The 27,760-nt window shown below is 39.4% G+C and overlaps 2 protein-coding genes across 2 annotated transcripts; one reads left to right on the top strand and one right to left on the bottom strand.

The window, feature by feature from the left end:
- Nucleotides 1-503: 503 nt before the first annotated feature.
- LOC146663736 (testican-2) lies at nt 504-26,149 on the bottom strand. The gene is made up of 9 exons (XM_085416633.1): nt 26,108-26,149; nt 13,085-13,199; nt 9,269-9,377; nt 8,702-8,816; nt 7,881-8,000; nt 7,559-7,777; nt 5,307-5,369; nt 4,236-4,373; nt 504-2,557 (listed from the first exon to the last, which is right to left on the bottom strand). Exons 1-9 carry the CDS (start codon nt 26,133-26,135, stop codon nt 2,412-2,414), a joined length of 1,053 nt encoding a protein of 350 aa, XP_085272759.1. The 5' UTR covers nt 26,136-26,149; the 3' UTR covers nt 504-2,411.
- Nucleotides 21,592-24,724, top strand: LOC146663737 (uncharacterized). Its single transcript, XM_085416634.1, has 4 exons — nt 21,592-21,932; nt 22,627-22,783; nt 22,945-23,021; nt 23,494-24,724. Exons 1-4 carry the CDS (start codon nt 21,900-21,902, stop codon nt 23,788-23,790), a joined length of 564 nt encoding a protein of 187 aa, XP_085272760.1. The 5' UTR covers nt 21,592-21,899; the 3' UTR covers nt 23,791-24,724.
- Nucleotides 26,150-27,760: the final 1,611 nt, after the last annotated feature.

Here is a 27,760-nt window from a genome sequence, read left to right on the forward strand (position 1 = left end):
GAGGTGGGACCCAAATATGTCTGTAAATATTCCCAGGCTGCATGATGACATTGGTTTTTGTCAATGCCTTGTTAAACATGATTAAATGTACTGACAGCTTTAGCATGCCTTAGCTGTGACAGCCTTCTGTGTTTCATGCACTATTTTGGGGAAAGTTGATAAGAACATAGTTCTATTCATGTTTACACAACCAGCTCATGATTTAGTATAAGCAGAAATGGCTGTGTGTGGCAGGCTAAGTTTCAGGTTATTTTCTCCCAGTATAATGAGGACAGTTAATTTAGCTTTATCTTATACAGTAATTTCCCCACAGGCACCTGAGCACAGTTTTCTTTGCATGTCTTGCAGGATCATCTAAAAATACTCACAATCAAATATAGTGAAAGACAGCGTGTGACTCGGTGCCACCGTCACTACGATTCCTAACACATCCGTCTCTAAGTGGTCATTTTAATCTGTGATATACTGTGTAAGAATAAAAGTCAACATACGACTTGGCTCCATTGCCTTTATTAGTAAAGTGCTCAGCCAAGAATTAAATTCTTATTTACTAACATGCAATACTAAAAACAAACAAATGTGTGGCCTATCGATAGCAAGAATGAAGACATGGCAACAATATTTTCATAGAAAAAAAAAATACAGTGTAAATTCAAGTATACACACAGAACTTCAAGTAATGCACACTTCCTTTTAGAAACACAAAATACAGTATTTCAAGTTGCAAAGAAAACAAATATCTGTGTCACATTCTTTGACATGATTTCAGAGTCAGCAGAGGACAGCGACTAGTGGTTTCTACTGTGGGTGACGTTTGGGTCATTAAAGTACATTCTTAAGGTTTTCAATAATCCATCTGGGAATAAAGGTACTGTATATAGTTCTGTGCATCCACTTAAATAGTAAAACATGTACAATTTAAAAACTGCTTTGACCTTCACAAAAATAGTTTGAAACCATAGTGACCTGAAATCCTCTAAGCTTCTGTCACAGTTGATTCACTTGATTTATATACATAATCAGTTTGGAAATACATAACTACATTGTGCTGAGCTGCTTCGAAGGAAAAGTTTGACATTTTGGAAAGCAAACTTAAAAAGCATTAAATAGGCAAGTTGGAGATCAGAATTACTGTGAAATTGTTTAGCCATCCGAGGCAGAGGAAACAAGCTGTGGGCACAGCTGACATAGTGAACTTATTTACATAACCAATGATAGAATATTAGCGTTTATCACATTCATGACTATCTTCTGGCAAATGTAAATCCAGTATTTACTCTGCTTTAGTAACTGTGTGATTTTGATCTACCAACTCCTAAGGGAAATATCTGGTCCTTTAGCTGCTAAATGCTCCACTGTTATCACCAGCTGCTACAGTAAATGTGTATATCTGCTGTTTGGTGCTGATCAGGAGGTAGTGCCTGCTTTTCAGGTGTCTCGGAGACAGGAAATGGTGTCATGAGAGTGGTGAGAAGGAACCAAAACAGATGTAGAGCTACTGGGAGAAGCAGATCTATAATTCTCTTAATGTGATCACTACTGGTCCATTTGTCAGATTGTTTCATGTCAGACAGGATCAGCTAGTGTAGCTACTTTTAAAGGTATCCTGACCCAGGCATTAGCATTTTTTAAGGTAAGTAATTATCACATTTTCATTTGTAGACAAAGTGGGAAAAAGAAAATGATGTGTCAGACTGTTTCTTCCCCTAGCGCTTTTTAAAATAAGGTTCAAACAAACTTGATATAAATGTTAACTTTTTTGGTCTTGTGATGTACTGGAGACCCCTTTAGATGGCTGGGATTGAGTCCAGCTCCCTGCTAGGCTATTAGGATGAATGTTAAATGTTTGGCTGTTTCTTTTTCTATACAGAAAGATCAAAGCAACTGTCTTCCCCTGGTCTTTATTCCTGTGATAATGAGCTTCTCATCTAACCTCTGCAAAAAAACCCATAAATAAGCTTATTTCCCAAAATGTCAAACTGTTTGTTTAATGATCTCTAGTCATTCCAGTGGGACAACAACTCTAATACTCAAGCAACAGTTTACACAATACAAAATTACTGGTAATCTCTATATGCATAGATGGCGCTTGAACAAGATAGGAATTCTGATGGACTTCAGCTACCAATGGTGCAGTAGTCAGTGGGTCCTGGTTTTCAGGACAGCAAAACAAACCAAAAAAGCTCTGTTGCTCAAAAAACAGAGAATAGAATGAAGCAATTACACATATCTAAGACAAAAAAAAAACTGGTCATCGTTTCATCACTGGACCTGCCAAGCACTACACATCCCACCAGGACAATCCCGTACCTCCCGAGCACGAACCCCATAAATTTTAGCTTTTAGGAGAGAGCCGTCTCTGTAGATTTTCAGGCCAGCAGCCATGCTCTCCATATAGGGGTCACACAGTTCTACCAGATGTATCCTCCATCATCTGCCTCACCTTCCTCCTCTTCCTCCTCTTCTGCCTCCTCCCCGTTGTCCTCCGCCTCCTTCTCCTCCTCATCTTCCCATCCCACTCCACTTCCAAAATCTCCAGAATATCCCATCACTTCATCTGTAAAAAGTGGATCAGATCAACTTAATTTCAGAAAGAAATTAAAAAAACAAGAACCACACAGACACGACAACACAAACAGGACTTATTTCCTGAAATAAGAACAATATTTTATGTCACTAAAGCTTTGATTTTTACTCTCTTGCATACACGAACACAGACAGCTGGAGACTTGATGGCCGAGTAGTCATTCCTGTTATATGTCTCTGAAGTCTGCCGCCTGGGGCATATTCACAATTGGTGCATTGTAATGTAAAGTCTCTCTGGGTAAGTCTGCATGATCACAGAAAATTGGCAAGCATGCAGACACATCAAGGACACTAAAGCTCTCCATCTGATGATGAAACATCACTCAGACCAAAGCAGAACCTAGTGGACTCATGTATATGGAAATTATATTCAAGGCCTTGCTGTAGGCTTAGTTAAAACCATTTTAGCTATAGTTTTAGAATCTATTAATTGCCACATAAATAACCAGTCATAAATGTTTGGAGTGCACCTGTCTATCTTATTGGCTTATTGTGTTTTACTTTAAAAGCATAACAAATAATCAGTATAATCTGGAGTAGGGGAAAGATAAAAAAAATCATCTGTAGACATGCAAAACAAGTTTGAAAGCACATTTGCTTCTGCGTACAACACTGGAGCTACACAGAATCACCATCATAGAGCTCAGTCCTGATGATCTGGCCCAAATGCCATATTTTAGTCACTGCTTGGTCTGCCAAATAGAATGAGAGAAAATGTTGCTTCTAGTCCTCAGTTGCAGCAGAAATCACTCCACTCTTTTACTACGGCATGATTAAGATGGTAAATAAGACTCTCCATACAATGCATATATATCATATTTTCACTCAATAAAAAGAACTGATGAACACCCCCGCCTGCCAGGATTCAAATATGCTCCTACCATATTTGTTGTTAATAGATTGAATACCAGTGATACATGACCCTTATAAGATAGTGTAGTGATAAACAATTCGCCTGTCCAAACTTTTTCATGCGTCAAGCAGAAACTGTTGTATCTTTGGTTCAGTACACATAAATCTGCATTTTCTTTATTTTTCTTATCAAACCTATCCAAGAGATTTGTTCTAATACTCTGGACAGTGTTCTGGTCCAGCCAATTGACCTGTATTTTTCTGCAGGAAGAGCTGTTTTCCATTAGTGCTGAATTGCCTGTTTTCTTGTCGGTAGCTGATTTTATTTGGATTTTGACTTTTGATCAAACAAAACAAGCAGTACTGACTGTATCTTGGATACTATTTTTCTTCCTCTGACACAAAACTAATAATTTGGTACAGCTCTTCTGACTCTAAAATCCACAAAGGGATTGAATGAGCGAAGCAATTAATTCCTGCACTGCAGAAAATGTAAAAACTTCTCAAGTTTGCAAGTGAGAGCTCAGAGCGTGTAAAAACAAATGGAAAACTATAGAAATGTAAGGAGAAAATTACAACCTGTCTAATCTTAAATATGAAAAGTGAAATTTCAAGTTTACCAATAATAAAAAGAGATAAAATAAAAATGGCTTGAGAAATCTATTTGAATAAAGCTGATTTTCATTAGAAACTGCCTAAAATCATCTTACTTGCGATAAGTACCTAACTTTAAGGATTTAAACAAAACACGACTTCAAGAGATGGAGATTGAAAGTATTTGTTTGCCATCCTCTTACCACAGTTGGGGTTGCCATGGATTCTGGTGCCCATCATCTCTCCACCGTGCTGGTCCGCGCACCAGCACTCCCCTCGGCTCTGGTCGCACTGCACTTTCCTGTAGTAGCCGTCCTCATCGCAGCTGGGAATGTACATCCCTGCAAAGACCCACACATACAAACACGCAGCCATTTCTTGAATACTGATACCCTGAGCACACACACAGCTGCCTGATACTGATGCTGGAAATGAGTGCAGCAAACGAGAATGCCAGCACGCTTTAGTGAACCTGTGATAAGACCATCAGTTAGGATAGAGAGGCAGCTTTTTGGCAGAGAATGCCATGGAGACAGTGAAAACTTTCCCTGTTTGTTTTACACAAACACACATATGTTTGGTGGATACGATTTGGTGATGTGGTGTGTTTCCTTCTATTGCCAGAGTGGCATATAAAAATATAGTGACAGCCTCTGTGACAGAGCTCCACTGTTTCAGCATCCCTCAGGACACTTGTCAAACCCAAAGCAAAGCTCTCTAACAAGCTCCAACCCTCCCCACCCCAATTCTGTGAAAAAAAAACCCAATCACAATAAGTAAGACGAGTGGGCTTCAGGGATTGGAGAACCAATCTCTAGGTCTGGAGCTGAAGAAAGAAAAGCCGCTGTGTTGTACAGTATGTTGAGCACGCAGTATGTAGAGCCTGTGTCGTGGTGTTTCTTGCTGGGCCAGACGGCCTTGCTCTGTGTCAGCCTTGCTCTCTCCCAAAGCCAAGTGCTGCCCCCTAATCCCCCCCCCCCCCCCCCAGCCTGAATAGGGCCTAATCCTAGCCGTGTGCTTGTGGTCTCTTTAATGAGCCTTCTACAGCTTCTTGCCTGCTGCTTCCAGTGCTTTGTTACATAAGTTCACCAAGAGACTCAAAGCCAATCTGAGGGCACACACCAGCTTGATGGCTGAGCTGTATGTCTTTGAAAGGATCTGAGTTAAAAGAGCAACAAGATCCTGCTCAACATATGTTCCTATGCAAGCGTAGTGGTTAAAAACCTTCAAATATATATTTAACAGCACAGTATTGTAATGAAAAATGTATTTACCCGGCTTCTTTTTGGCTGCCTCCTGCACTTGGATCCGCTCCAGCTCAGCAAGGCATGGCGGCTCTGTGAGAATCAAATGAGAAAAGTGATGACAGACAATACCTAAAAGTATTCTGCCTAAACTTTATCTGAATCAATGCTCTTCATAATTACACTTTTTGTCCATATCGATTTGCGTAAGAAGTCTTATATTTCATTCCCTTGAGGATGATCGATTGTCAAGAACTTGCCTGAAAGAACATATGGATGTAGCCCAAGAGTGACAAGAAAGCAAGCTGAACCTCAAGAACAGACAGAAATGGAAACAAAGAAGAAGACACTTTGTATTGACCCCCAATCTGATAAACCTTTCTCTGTACTTCTTCACAGAGTTGCTCTTGTGTTTGCACAAAACTAGGTGCATTATTAGATCTTCTTTACTCTATTATCAAGTCACACCGCAAGGAGAAAATATATAAATGTGCTGTGCTTTTAAAAAACAGCTTAAAGAGTAATATATTGCAGGTTAAACACTTGATCGATGGGTCAATCAGCCTGCAAATGAGTGTAGTCCCAGAAAAATCCTGTTGCTTAGTAAAGGTCAGATGGGGCACGTGTGGGTAGCTGAAGGTAAGGTTATGTGTGAGATAGCATCTATGAAGATCCTCAAGCTCCGAAAAATTTTCTGAGCACACCACCTCATTAATGTCAAACTCTTTTAACCCAGTTTGACCTCAAGCTGGCCAGGCAAGAAAATTAATGCATATTTACTTATATTAATAAGTGGAATTTTAACAAAAATGTCTCCGTTTTTCCACGTTAATTGAGTCTACTGTGATTACATGTTCATTAAACCTTACTGATCAGAGCGCAATGGCTCAAAACCAGTACAGACTGTTTGTGACTAAACAGAAATAGTTAAAAAAAACCTTGTCCAGCTCTATAAATAATATCTATGTGTTATTAATTACTACTGTAGTATAAAGAAGATTGTACTTTACAAACCCATATGGAAAAGATATATATAAATCTTATAAAGTTTGTATCTGTCTTGTGTGAAACTTGTATGAAAAGCATATAAGAGTGAAAACAGATATAAGATCCCTTGAAAAATTACATAAATGAAACTTGTATGTTTTGGATACTTACTAAAACAATATATGAAAGTAATGAGAAAGTGGCCACTTTCATGAGTAAATCATATAAGTTTTTACTATTTCTTTTCCATATGGGAAATAAACATAATGATGTATTCAGTAAGGCTTGAAATGATTAATTGAGGGTTCATTCCCATGAACCCTGTAGAGAATAAAATCAGATCTTTTTACAACAACACGACTCACCCCCTGCTGGCCAATTAAAGAAAATACAGATGTCTATCTTTTAGATACAGTCTGTATTTTATGGTAGTGACCAGCAGTGAGAGATACTGACAGCTAAAGAAGGGTTTTGAGGTTAAACCAAGTGAGGAATACATTTTCTTTAACAAGGTAGAGAGACAAAACTCATTTGTGGGCAAGCTTTAGGGAGGCATGAAGAATTACCTTCAATTGGTCAAAGACAGAAACACCACATGACAAAAACAGTCCCAAATTGGACAGCAGGAGATATGCCAATCATGATGGGGAGTTTTGTTTTCTTAGATCCGTCTACAGTTTAGTGATGAATAAACAGATTCAAACACATCTTATAAACTGACAAAGTCTAAAGTGAAGAGGACCTTGTGCTTTAAAGTATGTAGATGAAGTTAAAGAACACCATGTTAAATGTTATTGTTTTTTAAGTGCAAAAATATTCAAACTCTGGATTAAGAAAAGCTCTTTGCTTTCCCCCACTACAACATGCTAAGTGTGTCTGTTTTTAGCAGAACACTCTGTAGAGTATTTCCCAGAATAATGTTGGCCATGAGTGTGGATGTGAGTGTGAATGACTCTTTTCCTCTGTTGGCACAGTGATGAACTAGAAACCTGTTCACGGTGTATGCCACCTCTCGCCCAATGTCACAGATTGATGATACATTTATTTTACCACCTTCCAATATGTGGCCACATTTCAATGTGTTAATCCTTAATCCTTGACTTAGAATATCATGCTGTTTTTTAACAGATTTTGTGTATCACACTTCATAGCATTCATGAGCAGCCCATTTCATCACTTCAGTGCATACCCAGTGTTTCCTTTGATTAACCTAGCTTTTATTTCACCCGTTTAGAGCTTTGACTCAAAATAGACTCCGCTCTCTGTGCTTCTTCAGAGAAAATCAATCCGCTCACTTTCTCTCCAGAAGCAGAGGCACCACTCTGCTGTAGAGACCTTCCCATCCTTGTAGCTGTCACAGGAGTTGAAGAAGGGTCGGATGCAGACCTCATACTTGTCCAGGTTAATAGCCGCCAGCTCAGCGTGGTCAAGATACAGATCGTTGTTGGTGTCCAGCTTCGAGAACATCCAGCCGATGGAGTCCTTGCAGCTGGCCACCAGGCTCTTGTCCAGTGCTGTTGGTTATTAAAGCATTTTACTTTGATTTCTTTCTGTCTGCACAATTGAGTCGTAAGTTTGGAGGATGCAGAGAATAAAGCTGTTTCGTGCGTTTCTAACCTGAAGCGGTGCCAGCTCCAGGCTTGCCAGAGTTGTTCTGCTTCGCATTTCCATGAAGGAGTTGGAACCAGTCTCTCAGACGGTCACCCAGGTCTGCCAGGTCCTGCCCAGTGCAGCTCTCTGAAGGAGGAAAAAGGAAATTCCTACATTCAAAATCCTGGCAGACACTTAACAGCATCCTGAGTCACTTTCCCTAAAGGCAAGCACAGACTCAGTACTGCTTTATAATGCCCCTACAGTGAACAGAACTAAAGGGACAGATTTTCCTCACAGTAGAGTGGTTGTTGAGCTGTACAGCTGGATTTTCACACTGTGATTTATTTAAGTGCGTGATGTGCTAATCAAAGAAAACATTATTTCGCAATTAACTCTGTGGCCGCAAATTGCTGCTATCCAACAGAAATCCACTCTCAGTAGCTAAGCACTCACTCAAGACTACAGACGAAAAGCAGGAGTAACATTTCATTCGTTGGATCAATCGGCATTTTCACATGCTCAAGAATCTAGACAATCAATACTGTTTGGCTGCAATCATAGATAGTGTACACTCTAAATAATTAATTAGTACATGATTGAAAGACCAGTTTAACCACAGGGTTGGGGGGGGGGGATTTCAGCTAACAGTAATCTCTGAAATTGGTGAGTATTGATGCCAAATATTGAGCAAGCATCGGGCTGAGCTGTTCTGCGAGGCCTATCCATAAAGAAGAATGCGTGTGTGGCCTTTTTTGAATTATTGACTCACGAAGATTGACAGCGATGATGCTGGCTCCCAAAATTGAAATGCACAAACACGAAGGAGGTGAAGAAAAGACACTTGCCGTGCTTTGTGTCAGCATTCGTTATGGAAACGGAGGCTGTGGAGCAAGGGCAAAATCCGGAGCACATGACGCTCAGGTCTTTGCCTGTGAGGCAAGCCTGCTGCTCCAGCTTGCACTGTAAGGAGAGAAACAGACAGACAGAGCGAGAGAGGAGGATGCAGTTAAAATATTTATGGGGGTGACCGCAGGAAAAGAGATTGGTCATTCAGATGAGACACTGCACTTAGAGAAACACAGCAAAATTGAGTTGTCATTTTTTTGCTGTCTTCTCATGCAAGGTCAAAATTAAAAACTATACATAAATCAATAAAGTTTCCTGGCACTGGCCAGTATACAGTGATGCGCTCAAAGCGACGTCAGTCATTAATCACTTGGCCACATTGTGCCTTTGCACTCATCCTCCTGCTAACAGTGATGAATTGTGCTGCCCTGCTTCACCCACGTATATGTCAGTGTAGCAGGAAACAGCGCTTGACTGGCCTCATCTCATTATTTAAAATGATGTCACGTGTTTTTGGTAATAAATCAAAAACAAATAAAGCAATTATGTTGAGTGGGTGCTTTTACCTCTGAAGCGTAGTTATGTCCATCAGAGCCACACACAGGTGAGGAGGCTGCCACAGGACAAGGCTTGCAGCTGCCTTCGTGCACCTCCATCTGCCCTGACTGTTTGCCTCTGAAATCCAACGCAAAAAAATAATATATCAGAGGTATCCGTCCATTTCTGACTCTAAGAACACAAGTTGGGAGTAGCCACAGCTCACTAACCGAGTAGTTGGAGCTAAATGTTAGCATGGCACGCTAACATTCTGAGGATCAAATTAAAGTCTTTCTAGAAATCTCACCATCTTGAAACAAATCTGAGTACTTTTTGGGGCAGATATTATAAAGCATTATCTAAATCTACTTTAATTTCATTGGTCAGGACATAAAAATGCACATACACAGAATCAGCAAGCACATCAGATAAAAGAAACATCTTCATGTTTGTCCAAAAGTAAGGCATTAAAAAGTCTTTTCCCTCACTCTGGAAGTAGTGATCTGGGGCAATTCTCTCGGTTCCAATTCTGGATTGTTTGACTGCCATGTTGCTCTTAGAAAATCTTACAGCTGAAGCTGATGCCATTACTTTCACAGCTATTCGCTTTTTAGTCAATCATAAACTATCACCGAAGACTAGCAGTTTTGAGGTGAATTCCAGATGTCTGTTTAAAATCCAATATTTCTATATAGTAGCCAATACTTTTCTTTCAGACACACAAAATATAAACAGATTTTTTTTTTAAATGTTTTAAGTCTGGTTATTTATTTACTCATTTATCCTCTACTGGACTGCTGGGACCAGCTGGTTGTTGTATTTGTGGCTTTATAACAAGAGTGCCCCCTGGTGGGCAAACTCATAACAAGGTTGAAGGGTGTTTCTTCTTCTGATTTATCGGCTGCTACAAATGCATATAAAAAAGATCAGCAAAGAGGCAGTAGTGGCCAATAAGTTAGTCAGCCTCTACTGTATGATACTTTATCTATCATATAATTACAGCTAAACTAAAAGTTAAGTAGCTTTAAACTCAAAGTATGGCTTCTTCATAGTATTTCACTGGAGGTATTTACTTTTTGAACAAAACATTTCAAGCAACTACATTTTTATCTGATTTAGGTGCTTGATGAAAATTGGAAAAGGATTGCCAGCAACCGCAGATTCCTCTTCCTCATGTCTTATTTCTATTAAGTTTGAATGCATTTAAACTTCCTTGGACAACAGAGTCTTCACAGTGTGTGAAATGTAATGTAGCAGCAACTGCTGCTGAATGCATTAGGTGGAATTTCTCAAAGTTGTGAGCAACACAAAACAAATTCCATTCCAGAAAGCTCAGGGGCAAACTTCTGAGATCCTTGTTAAAAGAAACAGAAAATTTTCTGTATAGCTACATGTTATAAATCTGAAAGAGTGAGTGAATATGTTTTCTAATTTGGATGAATTGGCCCTATAATATTTGCCGGCTTGTACAGGTCAAACACATAGCTACAAATCTTCTGTAACAAGCTGTTTTCATTACAACTCTGTCTCATTTAATACATCCTGCAAGCTACAAAACACCACAAGGCACTTTTGATTATAACTGCTAGAAAGTCATAATGTGCCTGTTAATATTTGGATGCACCGTTCATGAAATCCCCCTCGGTTGCTTTGCCCTCACACATTGATTGACTTCATGTTTGGCGGGCACAAGCACAGGGCCTGCTGTACGACTTCTGCGGCTGCTACTTAATGATGCTAGGACGGTTTAGTGCGGTTGCGTTCCTGCTTATTACCCATTATTCGACACAGTCTCTCTCGTCTCTGGAGTGACTCTGTAAATGAAGCACTTTATTGAAAAAGATAAATGCCTGTCGCTGCAGATAGACTTTGCAGGTAGTAATAATTCACTCCATTAATTCTTTTCAGCCTCCAACTCTGCTCATTTGTTTTTCAGAGAAAGTGGAATGAATGGGTGAGAGAACAGATAAATGCTTCTCGCTGTTTCTCACAGACAACTAAAGGGTCTTTGTGCAGAGGGCAACATTTGAAATCAGAATATAAACCCTACTGACACATCACTATATTGGCAAAATTACAAAATTGTCCCTAGGACTGCTTTTGATCAAAGTATCTGGTACAAAAAATGATTAAAAGATCTCGTCTTTCAGCTCCATAACGCAATATTACAAATACAAGTGGCTAATGTTTAACCAACTGCAGCTACGTGCTCTGTCAGTCAGATGTGCATGTAAGATAAGTCACGACTATTATTATATGCAGCATATAGTGCTCTGAAATATGTGACAAAAGTATCTCGTACTGATTTAGAAAAGGACAACACGGGTCCATTTAAAAGATCAGCTCTTGCCATTTTTTCTTTAACATATCTACTAATATCTCTAATTTCAGAGCTTCAGCGCAAACCATCTTTCTCCTTTTGCTTCATATTCTGGTATTATCTCCATGGCGACTTTCATAAAGCACATTGAGGACCACATAGTGCTCACGTTTATCTGGGCCAGTGAAACTCCCCTTTCTGTTTTTGTAAAAGATATTTAAACTACACATTTAATCCTTGAGATATCTCAATATGCAATTTCAGCATAATGTCTCAGTTTTTCTTCATGATAAAGAAATGCTGCTGTAGTAACTGAAATAATCTATCAGCACAACTTCAATTGTAAGAAATAAATGTGTGAAATTACTTTAAAAGTTCTCATAGCTTATTGCCTAAATAAGCCAAATATTCCATTGTAGGCAGTGTACAAGAAAAAGCAATCCCATAAATTTCTATAATCGATAGTGAAAAACGAACTTTTCCGTCATTTGTTTATCTATTCATTCTATACTGTAGTGAAATTGGCCACGGGGAAGGTCTTTATCAGTAAGAAAAGCTGTAAAAACCTATAAAAACACAGTTAAAATTCCAAAACGTATGCCCGCCTTCCTTTTCCAAAGTCATCCAATTGGCCGGAGTCTTACCAGGCCAGTTTTGACTTTCCTGTTCTAAAGCAGTGCAAAATATAAATGTCATTAAAGCTGTTTGAGACATAAAAATAAAAACACTTTTGCTAAACAACACAGAGGATGTTTATTTCCATTTAAAAGTTGTAACTCATAGATTGTTTTCTACATGTCAGTGTTGCAGTGGGCAATGAAAACAACTTTTAAAAGTACCTTCAGTGGGCTTGAGAATTCTTTCAAATACCAGCAACACGTGAGTCTCAGCTGAAAACTTGTTTTCTTAACCTGCTCTTATTCATCTCTTCTCCCACTCACCAGCTGCCCAGGTTTTAGTCATTTCCACCAAGAAAGTGTTGACGTTACAAGTATTAATACATATTCTCACTCAACTTTATACACTTCCTGGACATTCTGTCACTTTCTCTTGTGTGAATCTTCCTCCCGAAGTCCTGAGCCATTTCTAACTAGAGCTTGCTCAGCAGGAGAGTTTAAGCTCCACTCATGGCACTTCACAGAGCCTCTTAAATTTGTTAGCCAATCAATTAGCCAATACTTAAAGCTTTATTTACATAGCCCTTTTTCAAGACAATAAAATTAAGGTGATAGTGATTTACAAATGACCTATGTACACCGAAACCTACAGAATTTAATCTGAGAACATTGGAAGAAAGTCCAAAATCAGCAGCAACAATGCAGAGTAAGACAGTAAAAGATTGGTAGATGGCCTATTTAACCATGAATTTTTCAAACATTATATAAAAGCTACTTTTTGTTCATTAACTCTTCACCTGATAATTCTAGTGCTTTTAACTGCTGACATCATCCTGTCCACTTGGAAATCTACGACACGTTTGAAAAAAAAAAAAAAACAAGCATCGAAGCTCTGCAGCTCGTCCTACCTGTGCTCCAGTTTTTTGCGATTGACACACATGGCCCTCTGGTAGCCCTGAGCAATGCACACCTTATGGCGACTGCACTTCACATTCTGGCATGGATCCTTGGTGGTGTCCAGGGCTGCAAACACAAAAACACGAAGAGTGAAAATCCAATGGTGTCGTTCACACCTAAGGTGTTGCAGTTTCATTCTCTATTTCGGTCACCTACAGCAGACAAATGGAGAGCTACCGGCTGTTTTTGTTACTTTTGACAAGGAGCATGCCTTCAGTAGATTTATACCAAACACTGCAACCCCACAAAAAGACAAAGCTGCTTTAATCAAGTTCTGTGTTCTTGCGCCATTTCAAATGATCCATTCTCACAAACCTCTCTCTGACACAGGCGTATACAATAAAAATCATGAAATGTGTATTTAAAAATATTCCACCAGTGTGAACAAATGAGTCCATTGATTATTTAGTCAGCACTACTGGGCGCCTAGCTGTCATTAGGCAGCCTATCATCAATAGTACAGCCTGCAGTCTCCAACTGCAGGCTGTCTGTGATTGCGAGAAAACCTGACAGCACTGATTGAGCATCTCTTTCTCTCAGCTTGTCACATCTCACTTCCCCCATGTCAACCTATCACTGTCTCTCCCCCGCTTGCCTTTTCTCTCTCACACAGAAATACACACTCCATCTTTGTCTTCCACGTTCCCATTCTTTCTATCCTCTTTCCCCTCCGCACGCTGTCTCCCTTAATGTCTCCTTCTATCTTCAGGGAGTTGAATTGTTCGATGCCAGTCTCCTTCCCTCTAATAGACTGAGATGGAAATAGAACTGTGTCCTCCACCTTTCTCAGCCAATGGTCAATGCCATCCGAAAGTGGATGTCACACCGTCCCAGTCCATTTAACGCCTTGCCGGAGCGAGCTGGGAAAACTCAAAGGCACAGATAAATTTAAGAGTGGCAAGCGGCAGTCGGCAGTCGCTAGGAGAAATTTAAGTTGTGAAATCCTGAGTCAGCTTCGAGCAGCTGCTTTGTAGTCAACACGGTCAACATACAAGGTGGCTGCCAGCCAGATTCCTGCAAATCCCACGACTAGGTAATACTTAGATGCTAGGGAAGTATGAGGGAACATTGTACTTTTATAGAATCAGTGGATGACAAGACAACTCACAGAGAATCTAGAAATACTGTCTGCCTGTGGTGTTTTTGTACTATAAGACCATGCAGGAGACCAAGCTGCTGACAGTAGTTAATAAAAAATAGAGTCTGGCAGCACTTTTGTGCTAGCTTGTCCTCCACAGGCCTTTGTTCCACAATGTACGCTTTGTTACAGAGAAAATGTGTTTGGTCCTATTGGCTTATTATTATTATTATTATTTTGTTGTTGTTGTTATTTTTCAGGAGATACAGTCATATAAAAGAGTTTTTCACACTGCATAGGGTCCTTTGAAAACCAGGTACATCTCATGATTCTACGTACAACCACCTTTAGCAGCAATAATTTGAAGTAGTGATGTTCTGTATTTATCAGACTCTCATATCATTGTTGGGGAGTTTTAGGCCCACTCTTCTTTACTATATTGTGTCAATTCAATGAGGTTTGCAGGGATCATTTAGGCTCAGCTCTCTTAACGTTCTGCCGCTGTGTTTCAATCAGGTTGAGATCTGGATTGCAACTCCTTTACTGTTTTCTTTTTGAGTCATTCTGTTAAATTTGCTGCTGTGCGTAGGATCGTTTCCTGCTGCCTAATTTGCACCGAACTTTAGCTGTTGGACTCTGCCGTTCTGTAAAACTCCCTCGAGCAACAGAAGTCGATAAAACAAAAACTAACCTCAAAGTAGAGCAGGATTCCAGATGCATTATCATTTCAAAGGGCAACAACTTGTAAATAGCCAAAAAGAAAAGAAAATGAATACAAGTGGGATAGGGCTGGTATTATTTTTGCTGTTTGTCTTAACTGAATTACAAACCAATTTGTCCAAACTGTTCTTCTGCTGAGTGGAAATTCATGACATAGCATTTATATTCAGCAGAGAAGCCCGAAGACAGATAGCAAGACTCTGTCAGCAGCGAAAGCTCATAAACTTTCCGTCATTCCATATAACACTTTTTGTGACCACTTGACTTTTATTCGCTTCATCTGGTCCAACAGGTAGTCTGCTCTGTCATTTTATTTAACCCCAGCAGCTGAATAATAGACAGACTCTACTGCTGATAGTACATTTGTCTCCAGCCTCTCTTTTGATTTAGGACATAAAAGCTCAACAAAATTCACCCCAATCTGTCACCCCATATATCATTTTGACTATTTCTTGACAATAAAGAAAAAAAAGCGAAGCTATCTAATATCTTCAGTATGACTCAATGTGTCACATCAGCTCTCCTTAGCACAAGTCATCATTCAAGTTTTCCCCAGGCTTTGTCTGGTTTGTCTTACATCATCTGTCACTGTGTATTTGCTGAGTGGTTACTATCAGGAAACTTTCATGGAGGCAGGAAGCAGAATTTGGTTTGTTTTACTGGTGTAATATACCATAAACTGTTCCCACTCAGCATCTGAGTATTCACTATGACCTGAAAGCACCTGAAACCACAGCTATGGGCTTTGCAGTGAACTATGCATTGCACCAGCTAAATGTTTGGTAGGAGATACCAAAAAAACAACAAAAACCACTAGAAAACACACACAAATTGTGTGGCGCAAATAGTAGCCCCTTCAGCATCCCTCAGTTGTAACAATTGGCTATTTGAGTCTGCTCAAACATGTCAGCTCAAAGCAGTCTTGCAGTTCTCCTCTGAATGCATTGATTTGCTGCCATGTTACTGGATGATTCGATATTTACGCTAACCAGCAGTTGAACAGGTGCACACAGAATATCTAAATATCTTTCATTCGACCTGCAGTGCAATTTTTGCCATTTAGATTGTTTTGTTTTAAGTTATTCAGTTCTGGAGATATGTTCCCTTTCTTTTACAATCTAAATAAGTGGCACATACATTTGGCACCTATGCCTGTTTTTTTTTTTTTTGTTTGTTTTATTTTGAGAAATCATGATCAGGATAATAAAAAAAAAACAAAAAAAAAACTAAAACACATCAACAACCAGAAAAAAGAACAATAAAAAAGTCACCAGCCATGTTATGACCAGTTTTGTGTAGGATCTACTTTCTTTTTACTAAACTACACCTGCAAACCATATAACAGAAGGAGACTTAATAAGAGTCTCATGTTTGTGAAAAAGTGACAGGATTTATGTTAGCAAAGAGAGGAAGGAATTTTCAAGTTAGATAGTTGTAAAATTATAAAAAAGCTTATGAAAGATATAATAATGTATTTTTGGAATCTTTGGGGTAACAGAAGCAAGCTTATAAAAAAATAAATATGTTACCATTTAGTGTGATTTCTTAACCGACTGGGTTCCATGTAGACCACAGAGGTTTATCTTTTGTCATATCTCAAAATGTGTGTTGTTTTTTATAAATTGTCCCCAGCTGGGACATACCCTGGTCATGCCACACATGGGAAGGAGAGCTGTTTCTGCTACACTGCAAGCCCCAAACCAAGCAGCAATGACCCTCCTTGGAGTGAGGAAAACTCCACCTGCTGTTGTGATTGTTCACTGCTCAGCTGGAAAATCTTCTTTAAAAAGTGTTACCTTTATTCCAAAAACAGACAGGAGGATAGCAACTGTTTGCTCCTCCTGTCACATGGCAGCATGCCCTGCAAATTGTGTGATATAACTGACTGTAATGTGGTTTTAGTCATTTCTGATCCATGTATAATCGTAGTAAGAGCTTGATTGAGATTAACAGTAAAAAGTTTGGTTCATAGTGGGTTTTGGTGGGTTTTGATTCTTTTTCGATTGTGTTCATAATATTTATGGACAGAATTACTAAGCATACCCCATAGATTGTGGGTTAAGGGTGCAATATACTCAGATTTTAAACCCTTCCAGCTCCAAAGATCTACAGCTCCTCCGTCTCCTCCCTTCTCTGGGGGAGCAGTTGTTAATTCCAGCAGTTCTTCGACATGGCCCCCACATCTCCTTGTTGTCTTGTCAAATCCTGGGCTGGAGTCCCAGCTGTCTGTATTGTTGTCTCATTCCCAAGAGCAGAAAATTTCCCACAGAACGCCCGCTCCGGAGTCCATTCTCTATAAGATTCCTCTGGTCTACCAAGATGGCGTCAGGGACCAGGAGCTGCTGGCCATCAAGTGGGCCTTGGAGGAGTGGCAGCACTGGCTTCTTGGGGCAAAAGAACCATTCCTAATTTGGACCAACCATCAGAATTTGATACACATTCAAACAGCCAAGCAACTCAATCCCACACAGGCTCTTTAGGCTCTTTTTTTTTAATCCTACAACTTTCATCTTGCCTATTGTCCTGGTTCCAAAAACGCTAAGGTGGAAGCGCTCTCCAGTTAGTTTTCCCACTCCTGCTGGTCGTTCCCTCCCAAAGTCATCAGGAGGCTTTGCACGCTTCTCCCTGCTCTCGGGGCATCCTGACCCAAATATGACCCTCCAACTCCTCCGACGTGTCCTTTGGTGGCAGTCAGTGGGTCGGATGTCCGTGAGATTGTTTCTGCTCGTGAGGTCTGTGCCCGGACCGAGGCCTCCACCCAACTTTCTGCAGGGCATCTTCAGCCCCTCCGTATTCCGAGACATCCCTGGTCCCACATCCAGCTTGATTTTGTTACTGGTATTCCATCTGTTAACGGTCTAAACACCATCCTCACCATGTCTTCACGCTACCTCTTCCTCTACCAGTCTCTCCCCCTTTTAAGTTTGTCATGGCTTTCATCCCCCCCACCAAGAGACAGAGGTCGTCCACCCTGTCTTCCATGTTTCGCAGCTCAAGCATCGCATCACCTCCCCGGCTAGAACCGCTGTCTGAGAGATTCAGATGCTGTACCAACCTGTTACAGTGAAAAGAGAGCTGTGCATAAATGCAAATATGTTTATTTAATGGCTAATCTACGTGTCTACCCTCAGATATGGTCATGAGCTGTGGGCAGTGACTGAAAGAAAGTTTCCTCTGTAGGGAGTCTGTGCTAAGCCTTAGAAGATAGGATGAGGTCATTTGGAAGAGATTCAGAGTACAGCCGACTACTCCTACACATCAAAAGGAGAGTTTGAATTAGTTTGGGTTCAGCCATGTAATGGCGGTACCAAAGCAGATCCATGACACACTGGGGAGAGTGCATCTCTTATTTCAATTGTTTTATATTGGGGTCACTGGAGCCTAACCTAGGTGTCATAAGGCGAGAGGTGAGGTACACCCTGGACAAATCACAGGGCCAACATAGAGAGCAAGACAACCATTCATGGTCACATTCATACCAACAGACAATTTAGAATCACTACTTAACCTAACCCCTCTGGACTGTGAGAGAAAGCCAGAGTATTCTGAGAGAATCCATGCATAGAAGGGGAGAACATGCAAACTTCACACAGAAAGACAGATGAGGGATTTGAACATAAAATAAGTTTTGCTATTATTATAATTTTGCTATTATATTGCTTCTTGCAATAAATTATTCTTGGGGTGCTCAGGCACCCAGTTGTTAGCTCATGTATGTTAAATATGTTGGTAGGATGAAGGTTAATTGCACATCCAGCATACACAGCACAACATTAGCACACCCAGAGTCGTGCAATATTTACTTGTCTTTTAGGTCCCTTTTGGTCTCAACCAATTTGTGAGAGAAACAGCTGAATTTTTAGGTCTGGCCACCTAGAGCTCCACTATGTTTACCAGCTAATTGCCAAATTTGTCCGCCTCCCATTTGATGAAAAATAATGTAACGAGGGTTTACAAAGAGCCTTTTTCCCGAGAACAGCTGGCTGCTGTGGCATCTGGTAAACAACATCAGTAACAGCAAAGCAAAACAGAGTTGCAGGCTACAAAACAACATAAAGATCTGATAGATGCTAAAATGCCCCACATACTGATGGAATAGGCGGAAATTTACAATGACAGTGTCACATTTCACAAAATCATTGTTACTATATAACTGCTGACTCTAGCAGTTTTAAAGTAGCTGGTGGATTCATCTTAAACAAGGTTGCCAGGAAACAAATGAACTTGGTGAACGATTTCCATGACCTAAAACTGTGTCACACACTACTTCGCTGCATTTCCTTACAGAAGCACAGCCCGGAAGATAATGGTATTGTTTCAGATAATGATGTGCAACCCGCTCATATGTCAAGTCCTTATGAAAACCTTTTGTAGTTCTCCTGTTATTTATTGTCATGTCTTTAAAAATGGCACTGACCTGAGCAAAATGCATTTCCCCTTGTGCACAATTTGCATATATCTAGCTGTGTAACTGCCTCGAAGCAGCAGCTAAAAAAAATCACACACATCTGTCATACGGCGCTCATATACAACTCCCACATGTGAAAAATGAAATTTAAACACTAGATTTAATTTGCAGTGAAGATCAAGTAGCTTTTCCAGCTCTACTCGTTTTGTTTAGAATATGCTGCATCGAGAATTCAGTTCAGGGCCAGGATGTGATAGAGCCATTATGGGTTTTAAATCCTCCTATAATCATGTCAACAAAAGCGACGCAACTGCACTGAGCCCCCGTGCAATCTATCAGAGATTATTATTATTATTATTACACCGCAATCAAAACCATTCCAGCTGCTTTCTTATCCACGATTAGCGTCGCCGCTGTTGTCTGCGCTCGCATCTGAATTCTTCACCGAGTATGGCGCCTTGCAGTTGGACAGGCTCATCAATCAAAAGCTGTCATCATCCATTACTTTTACATTTAATAAAGTACCTTAGCGGTTCTGGGGAAAAAATAAAATCTGCAGAGAGTGTGTTACTGGGCTGCCGGACATTTAAAGCATGAAACAGTAAATCATAAGAGAGACTGTCCCGTTTTGGTGGATTTCCATTTAAGTTCATTTTAGAAGACTCTTTCATGTTCTGAGTTTTAATTGCCAAGTTAGAGCAATTCGCAGCTACGTTTATTTTCTCACGATTATCACAGAATGCAAACCACAAGTTCACCTCAGTTTTCTTTGACAACACATTATGCTTGAACAATTTCCTGAGGTTGTACACGTTGACGTGTAATCACAGCCACCTTTTTTTCTCTTTTTTTTCTTAATCTAATTAGTAAAATGCTTCAGTAAAGGGACAAAAGTAGTCTAATTGTTCAGCATAAATAAAGGTTGAATATGAGGCTCCTCTGTTAAATCAGAGTCAGCGAGTGGGCAGCTTATTGTTTCAAAACTGCCCTTGAATAAAGAGCAGTCTGTGGAGCTGAGTTGATGTCTCAATTGGCTCACTTAAAAAGGCACCAGAGGTGTCTAAAGTCTCCGGTTAGGTCCTTTGCTCTACCCAGGGCTTGCAGGTACACCTTCTTGGAGTTCTTTGCTGTCTTGTTGAATTTGCAATGAAGAGAGCTCTGAATAATTAAGTCTGCAGAATTAGTCCCAAAGGGAGTTGTGATGCGGATGAAATCAATGGTATTCAAATAGAAGTCGCCCGCACTACAGCAAGCGAGGCGTTTTCTTGAGATTACATTAGTTATTCCCCTTGTTGTAGGCTAAGAACAGATGACTGGGATAACATCTCCAGCTGCTTCTTCTCACATCTTCTTCCTTAGAGGAAGCGTGGGTGTGGCATTACAACCGACCTCCCACTCTCACCTTGCAGCTAGAACACATTGTTAGGAGCTGCTAATTAGCAAGCGCGTGTATGATTAGTGCACATATACCCTGACCTGTGAAATGATTCATACCGCACTTTATTCCCCTGACCTTCTTAAAGGGATTCCTGTATGCTAAGATGAGAGTGACTGCTTTGTTAAAACAAGCACAGGAACCTAATCTGCTGTGATTTAAACTTAAAGGTCAGGCAGATACAACCTGACATAGCAATGGTTGACTTATGGTTGACAATGAATACACTCTCAGAAATAGAGGTACGAGAGAAGAACATTTTTGTACCTATAGGTACATTTTTTTAAAATGTTCCCTTAAAAGTACAATACTGGTCTTTAAAAGTCCAGAAATGCCCCTTTAAAGGTACAATTTGAAATAAAGTACAAATCTGTACCATTTTGACCTGTACTGCAGTGACAGTGGCAGAACGTGGTAATGGGTCAGCATGGGAAAATCTGGATGGGCCTGGTTAATTGTAAAATTCATATGAGATGTGAGTGTGCTCATAAAAGCTACATGTTATAATCAAATCTGTTGGTCCTCTCCTCTGTACGTAAATTATCCTATGATGCAAAGAATATCTGTAACCTACCTTTGTGTAAGTTATGTTAAATTATATTTTAAAAAAAAAAACACACAATGACATGCAGGCACAACCAAATGATGTTAAAAAAACTGGTCCATTTCCATTTTAAGTTCCAGTTATAATTTTTTAATGTTTTAAATCTTTCAAAAACGTGAAATCATTTTACTGTTATGTTTGGCCATTTACTTTTTTGCTTTTACTACATCCTAGAATTGTTCATTAATTGTGAGGTTTTTATGGAATTTGCAACATCAAGTTAAACCGAGGTTCTTTGGAAGTTAAAATGTCAAGCAGATTTTTATGTTACGGTGACTACATTTTGTAAGTTACAAATATAGTTCGCCAAGACAGCATAACTGTTTCTAAACAACTGCGCATTAATACCACAATGTTGTATTTCCATGTATCAAGTTCGCAACGCGCATTAATCCCAGAGGCTGAAAAGCCAGCAGCGATGAGTGCTCCGCCTCCGCGCTGACTAGCGTTGACACAGAAAATGACTCTCAGGGGGTTATCGATGGAGGAGCTCCTTAAAAAGTTGATGGAAGAAGGCGTTGATGTGTCAGACGACGAGGCGCAAAGGTTTAGAGGTAAGTCGGGTGTGATTTTGTGTTTTTATAAAAATTACAACGTGTAATTTTACAGTAGAGTTAGCAAAAGTCCGAAGAGCTAGCTTTAACGTGGGTGAATGCTAGCAGTTAGCTAAGTTTTAAACAAAGAAAGGTACAAATGTGGACTATTTAGACTGTTGGTGGAATGTTCAACGTCTGTCTGCCCGCCGTATTCCAGTGTTTTATCAATAAATAGTCAGTAACCGTGTACAACAATGTAAAAAAATCAATAATTTCTCAAAACATGCTAGTATGTAAATATAGCTATTAACAAAAATGTTTTCTAAGCAAAATTTATCGCATCTAACTTGTTTCCCGCTCAAAGGGATTTTAAACAATGGAAGGTACACATTTGTACCATTTCACCTACTTAGTGGGATTTGGGATTTTCGAATATGAGAGCTGTAAGCTCTGTGCAGGGACACTGTCTGCAACCCAAGAATTGTTAAGATGATTGGGGAAACAGCTAATGATTTTTTTTGTCTCTAAATCTGATTATTATTATTTTCTGTACTAACTGATTAATCAATCTGTTTATTAGCTTTAGAATTTTTTGTTCAAGGGTTAAAGCACTTTACATTTATCTCCAGTCTGTGTCTTTAAACATGTCAAAAGTTTAAATCCTCAATGTAAAATGTCATTCTTTTGTCTATTCTGCTCTTTTCATTTCCAGTTGTGGGATGAGGTTGATTTAATGCATCCCTGCCAAGACAACATCTGTCGCCGCTTTAGCAAAAACTTCACTGCTGTTCTTCAAATGACCAAGGATTTGCCACTGAAGAAGGTCTACATGGAGGCAAGAGAGAATGCACTGGCTGAAGACATTACAGGTGCTAATTTGACCTCATACAAATAGTAAATTTTGTGACAATTCATTTGCTCTCTCTTCCAAAGATAATTGATGTACCATAGTGTCATGTGAAGAGCATGTTAATGGGAATTTGCATGCTATCAAAATCTAATGAAGTGCATTTGCATCTGTATGACCTAGGAATTGACTTCAAGGGGGCACTTCTCTTGCCATCCATCTTCAAGGAGAAGATAGAAGATTTCATCATCCTTGGAGAGGTAAATGCATGATGCATAGCCTTTGGCCACAAGTTTCATTCTCGGTGTTTTGTTGGCATGGAGCTGAATTCAGCTGCGGTTCAGCATCACAGCTAAGCTAATGTAGGGGAAACACTGCTGTTAATCCACAGTGCTGCTGTGCTCTTGGGTTTTGTCTGGTGTTTATATAGATAGATAGACCTTTATTGTCCCCTTAGGAAAATTCTTCTTCACAGGTACTGTCACTGTCAGGGGTGATTGCTTTTGCCCTTGAATATTATGTCAAACTTTAGCAGCTTATCAAACACTACCACAACAGTCATTGGTCAAGAAGCTTTTTGTTTGGAGTAGGGGCCATGTTTACAGGTTATCAGAATAGACAGTTTTGTTTTGCAGCAAATAAAGAAGGTAATTTGAGGAATCTGTTGAAAATCCACTTGGCACATATTGCTTAAACATACTGTATACTAATGTTTTTCTTCCTCTTCTGCAGAATACTCCCACGAGTCCATACCTAACCATTCGAATGAAGGATAAGAGTTGGACAACTGCCCTCTTAAGACAGTGTCGCTGTGTTGTAACAGTTGAAGGAGTGGATGTTTGCTCGTGCCGCTCGCTGGATGAGGCCTACATCTCAGCATTCTCCACCTTCTTCGTGTTCAACATGACCTACCCTGCATACTTCAAGAAAACACTTGTCTTTCTTCAGAACTGCATTGTCAACATAGGAGACCAGGGAGACAAACCCCTGCCAGTAAGTGTCACCAGGGTACTTAACCAACTCTATTAAATATGCCCCCACCCAAGTGTCACTACCTTATTCACTACCCAAGGCTGATTTTGATGCATGGTCCTCTTCGCCCTTTGTGGTGTATGGGATATGAAAGCAAGCATCAATATTTCAAAAATCTAGCGAGTAAATGCAAAAACTTTGTAAACATCACTGCAACTCTTAACAATCGTCATCAAATGAAACAGTGCTGGGAGTTTTCTTCAGATAAGTTGCTTGTTGACTTTGAACATTCACTCAGCACAAGTGTCAGTGTGCCATTTTCATCTCTGCCAGGTGACTTACAGAATGCTCTGGAAATGAACAAAAGTTTTACAGATGTGCATTTTCAGGATAAAGTGCTTCAGTGTGTGTCTGCTATATCTGTCAGCAGTGTCAAATATGAACTTGAGGATGTTTTTGTAGTTGGCCATGTACACACTAAAGCCATACCTATATTCCTTAAAATCAAGTATATTTTGAATGTTGATACTTGTTGGGTATTGTGTGGGAAACTGTTACTTCCTTGCACTTATGAATGTCATTTCCATGCTTACCAAGTGGCAGTTGACAATGACTGGATCCTGTTCAATCCAGGAAATGAATTAGACTTTCAAGCTCTAGACACGTATTTAGTTGATGATAGGCTGTTTGTGTCCTTGAGGTATTCTGTGTGACGTGATTGCAAGCACATTTTCCATTGTGTTCAGGTGTTTAATGTCTTTATGTGATTGTTTACTTTTTTTTTTTTTTTTTTAAATGAATGTATTTTTCTTGACATGTCCTATGGCAATATACGAATGTAATCAAGGATGTATTTCTGTGGTTGTTTAAATGCTTTGATGTGATTGTATTATCGAAAATAAATGGTTAAATAACCAAATATTTTGGACTATTGGGGGTACATTTTTGTCTCTTTAGGTACGAAATAGGTTGTCGCTGGGGGGGTACCCTCATAGGTACCCTATTGTACCCTTTTCAAGGGAACATTTCTGTACTATAGTTTCAAGGTACATTTATGTCTTAGGAAAGTACATGATTGTACTTCAGATGGTACAATTTCATAAGGTACAAAAATGTACCAAGCCTAAAGGGTACAGAAATGTCCTTCAAAAAGGAACACCCCCAGCGACAAGCATTTGTACCCTTTTTGGTACACTTTGGTACCCCTATTTCTGAGAGTGTAACATTTGGACAAAACATCAATGAATCATAAACCTTGACATATTAATTTCAAGAAATGACCTGTTTACTGAGCAACACTTTAATATTCTTCAAAAATATGACTTAGAAATATGGCCTATATTACACATTTATGTTGTTTATTGCTTAAAAATAATCTCTGCCTGAAATTTTTTAGAGAAATCAGATTAATGTAAGTAAAGTTTCAAAACACTCGGATGAATCAGTGCAGCTTTTCCCCCCCGATTTACATAGTTAATCTCCGTATATAACAAAGAGCTTGTAATTAATTATTAACTTGATCCCATCCAATCATGAACTAATAGCAGACAGACTCCATCTTATTGCTTTTTTATTGCTATTTTGACATACCAAAGTCAATTTGAAAAAAGCAAGAGGTTTTAGACTTGGTCCCCTTTAAAGGAACTATTTAAAAGGCAGTGAGATCACAAGTTCATTTCAATAATTTTGTACGTGCCGTAGTCTCCAACCACTGTTTTCCCTAATGTGCAATTCCCCAATGATCTTATGAAATATCAAAGATTATAACATCTTTCCGGAGGAAAAGAGTCTTTTATGAGGAAAAAAACAAAACAGCATTTAACTGAAACATTACACAACTGAACTTCATGTTCAAATTGTCTATTCCACCTCCACAGCTGAAGTTCTTTTCTCAGCTAGGAACAGACCCCACGGAGAAAAATGGAGCCTGGTGGGAGTTCTGAGTTGAGCCCTCAGCAACAAAAGCAATTACAGCAGGCTTTTCAAACTAATGGATCTGACTGAAGGCTCGGTCTCTCCTTTCCTGAATCGCAACTGTGTTCTCACCCTTCACAATCTCTGACACCTCACACCAGCGCTCACCACGAGCTGGATGACCTCAGACAACTGTCGCAGTTAAAAGAAGAAGTTGGTGCTTTGATAGCGTGTGCTGCACCATTTCATTGTCTAAAGGAGATGGCTAAAGGCAAAGAGCACTTAGCTTTTCATTATTTCAATATGAAGTATTGAGCTGTGAAAATTGTCTCTGAATGCTGTACTTTACCATACACATAAGCTGAAATAGACAATAGGCTTTAAATGAAACCACTCATCAATCCTCAGCTCTTCAAAGACAATCCTTTCCAATCAGATAAAATCAGTTTTTATGACTTACTTTCATCAGAACCAACATTCTCCTCCATGTTTTTGATGTAGTCATCCTGCAAGGAAAAAACATATTTGCATTAATGGCTTTAATAATTTATTCCAGGCAACATCATAAAGGAGATTTGCTCTTGGATTTTTAGAGGCTTAATTAAAATTCAGAATAATAGAAATAATCAGGGAAGATAAGAGAAATGCATAATTATATGGAAACTCGAACGGCACTTTAAATCAAATATATTCATCTCATTCATGTTAATTGTAATTGAAAAGAGAGAGTAAAGATGCTAAAAGTAAATAATGGTGCCAACAAAACCTTGGGAGCTCTTTAGCCCTAGGTTTAAAAGTAATATAAATAATAATAACTAGAAAGAGTTTGCCTAAGGCCCAAAAACACAGTGGTTTCACCTTGAGGTTATTATTTATTACCACTGCTATTTAAATTGTACTTTTTAGCTGATGACGTTCTTTTATACTCTATATATTATTGCAAGTCAAAAGCACAACATCCAGTCAAATTCTGCATATTTTTATTATCTGGCTCCACATGTTGCACTGCTGTGGTGTCTATTTTATATCCATTTTGTTGTCCCTAGGTACAGGTTTGGTAAAAAACTAAACCCTAACAAATTCAGTAACAAGCTTGCTCTTAATTAAAAAAATTAAATCAGCCTTTTTTCAGACTCTGAGATAATAATATATTTGTTTATTTCTCTTGAGAGTTTACGCTTCTCTTATTTCATAATAAAATAAAATTTTAGTCTTATATGAGCCAGCCTGAGATCATCAAGCCAGACTTTCCAGGCTGTTCCCTGTCAGGGATTTGTTCTGGAGGTGACTTTGGCTCTGAAGGTCTCAGATTTAGTGTGAATTCCCCTGGAGAGATCAGGCTGACTGTCTCCTTACAAATCTCCAGATCTAATCGTTAAAAAAAAATATATTCTTTTGAAAAAGCCAAAATGTGGGTTTGTACAGAAATTTAAGTATTCCCTTCTTCTTATTTTCTTTTTAAACCACAAAATGTTTCAGTGTTTATAAAGAAAATGCACAACTGGAGAAGCAATACCGTGGTTTTGGAAATAAAACTTGATTAATTTTTCTCACAGAGGATTGTGCGTGACTCATAGTTGGAGTGCTGCTAAGGCTTGGATTAGCATGCAGCTCTCTCTGCTGAATAATCAGTACAGCACAACTATGACAGAAAATATCTGGTTCTTTGATAAAAACTTAGACTTTAGACCTGCCCGTCACGCTGAACTAAAACTAAAACTTAAAGCCATAACATGGACCCACAGGATGAAAAGCATTACAACACAGCTTATAAAACTAAAGCATTAAATGTCCTCTCTGTGAGCTAGGAAATTACAAAGTATTAAAAACGCGCTCCATTATTAGCAAAATATGTATCATCACAAGTCGCATGTAAGATTTTAACAGGATAAAAAAAAAACTGTTTCTTTTTCTATCCATCCATCCATCCATCCTCATCCGCTTTGTCCGGGGCCGGGTCGCGGGGGCAGCAGCCTAAGCAAAGAGGCCCAGACCTCCCTCTCCCCAGCCACCTCCTCCAGCTTATCCGGGGGAATACCAAGGCGTTCCCAGGCCAGCCGAGAGATATAATCTCTCCAGCGTGTCCTGGGTCTGCCCCGGGGCCTCCTCCCGG

Source organism: Rhamphochromis longiceps, linkage group LG8 (genome assembly GCF_057381845.1).
Source record: "Rhamphochromis longiceps isolate RC_006_pf linkage group LG8, R_longiceps_female_GT1.1, whole genome shotgun sequence".
In the NCBI taxonomy this organism is placed as follows: Eukaryota; Metazoa; Chordata; class Actinopteri; order Cichliformes; family Cichlidae; genus Rhamphochromis; species Rhamphochromis longiceps.

What these genes read in the sequence shown, in the direction of transcription:
- LOC146663737 (XM_085416634.1), top strand. Translation starts at nt 21,900, where the DNA reads ATGTGTCAGACGACGAGGCGCAAAGGTTTAGAG. An exon ending in CGAGGCGCAAAGGTTTAGAG is followed by an intron (nt 21,933 to 22,626) that starts GTAAGTCGGGTG and finishes TTTCATTTCCAG; the next exon opens with TTGTGGGATGAGGTTGATTT. An exon ending in ACTGGCTGAAGACATTACAG is followed by an intron (nt 22,784 to 22,944) that starts GTGCTAATTTGA and finishes TGTATGACCTAG; the next exon opens with GAATTGACTTCAAGGGGGCA.
- LOC146663736 (XM_085416633.1), bottom strand. Translation starts at nt 26,135, where the DNA reads ATGGAGGAGAATGTTGGTTCTGATGAAA. An exon ending in CGCAAAAAACTGGAGCACAG is followed by an intron (nt 9,378 to 13,084) that starts GTAGGACGAGCT and finishes GTTGGATTTCAG; the next exon opens with AGGCAAACAGTCAGGGCAGA. An exon ending in GACATAACTACGCTTCAGAG is followed by an intron (nt 8,817 to 9,268) that starts GTAAAAGCACCC and finishes CTCTCCTTACAG; the next exon opens with TGCAAGCTGGAGCAGCAGGC.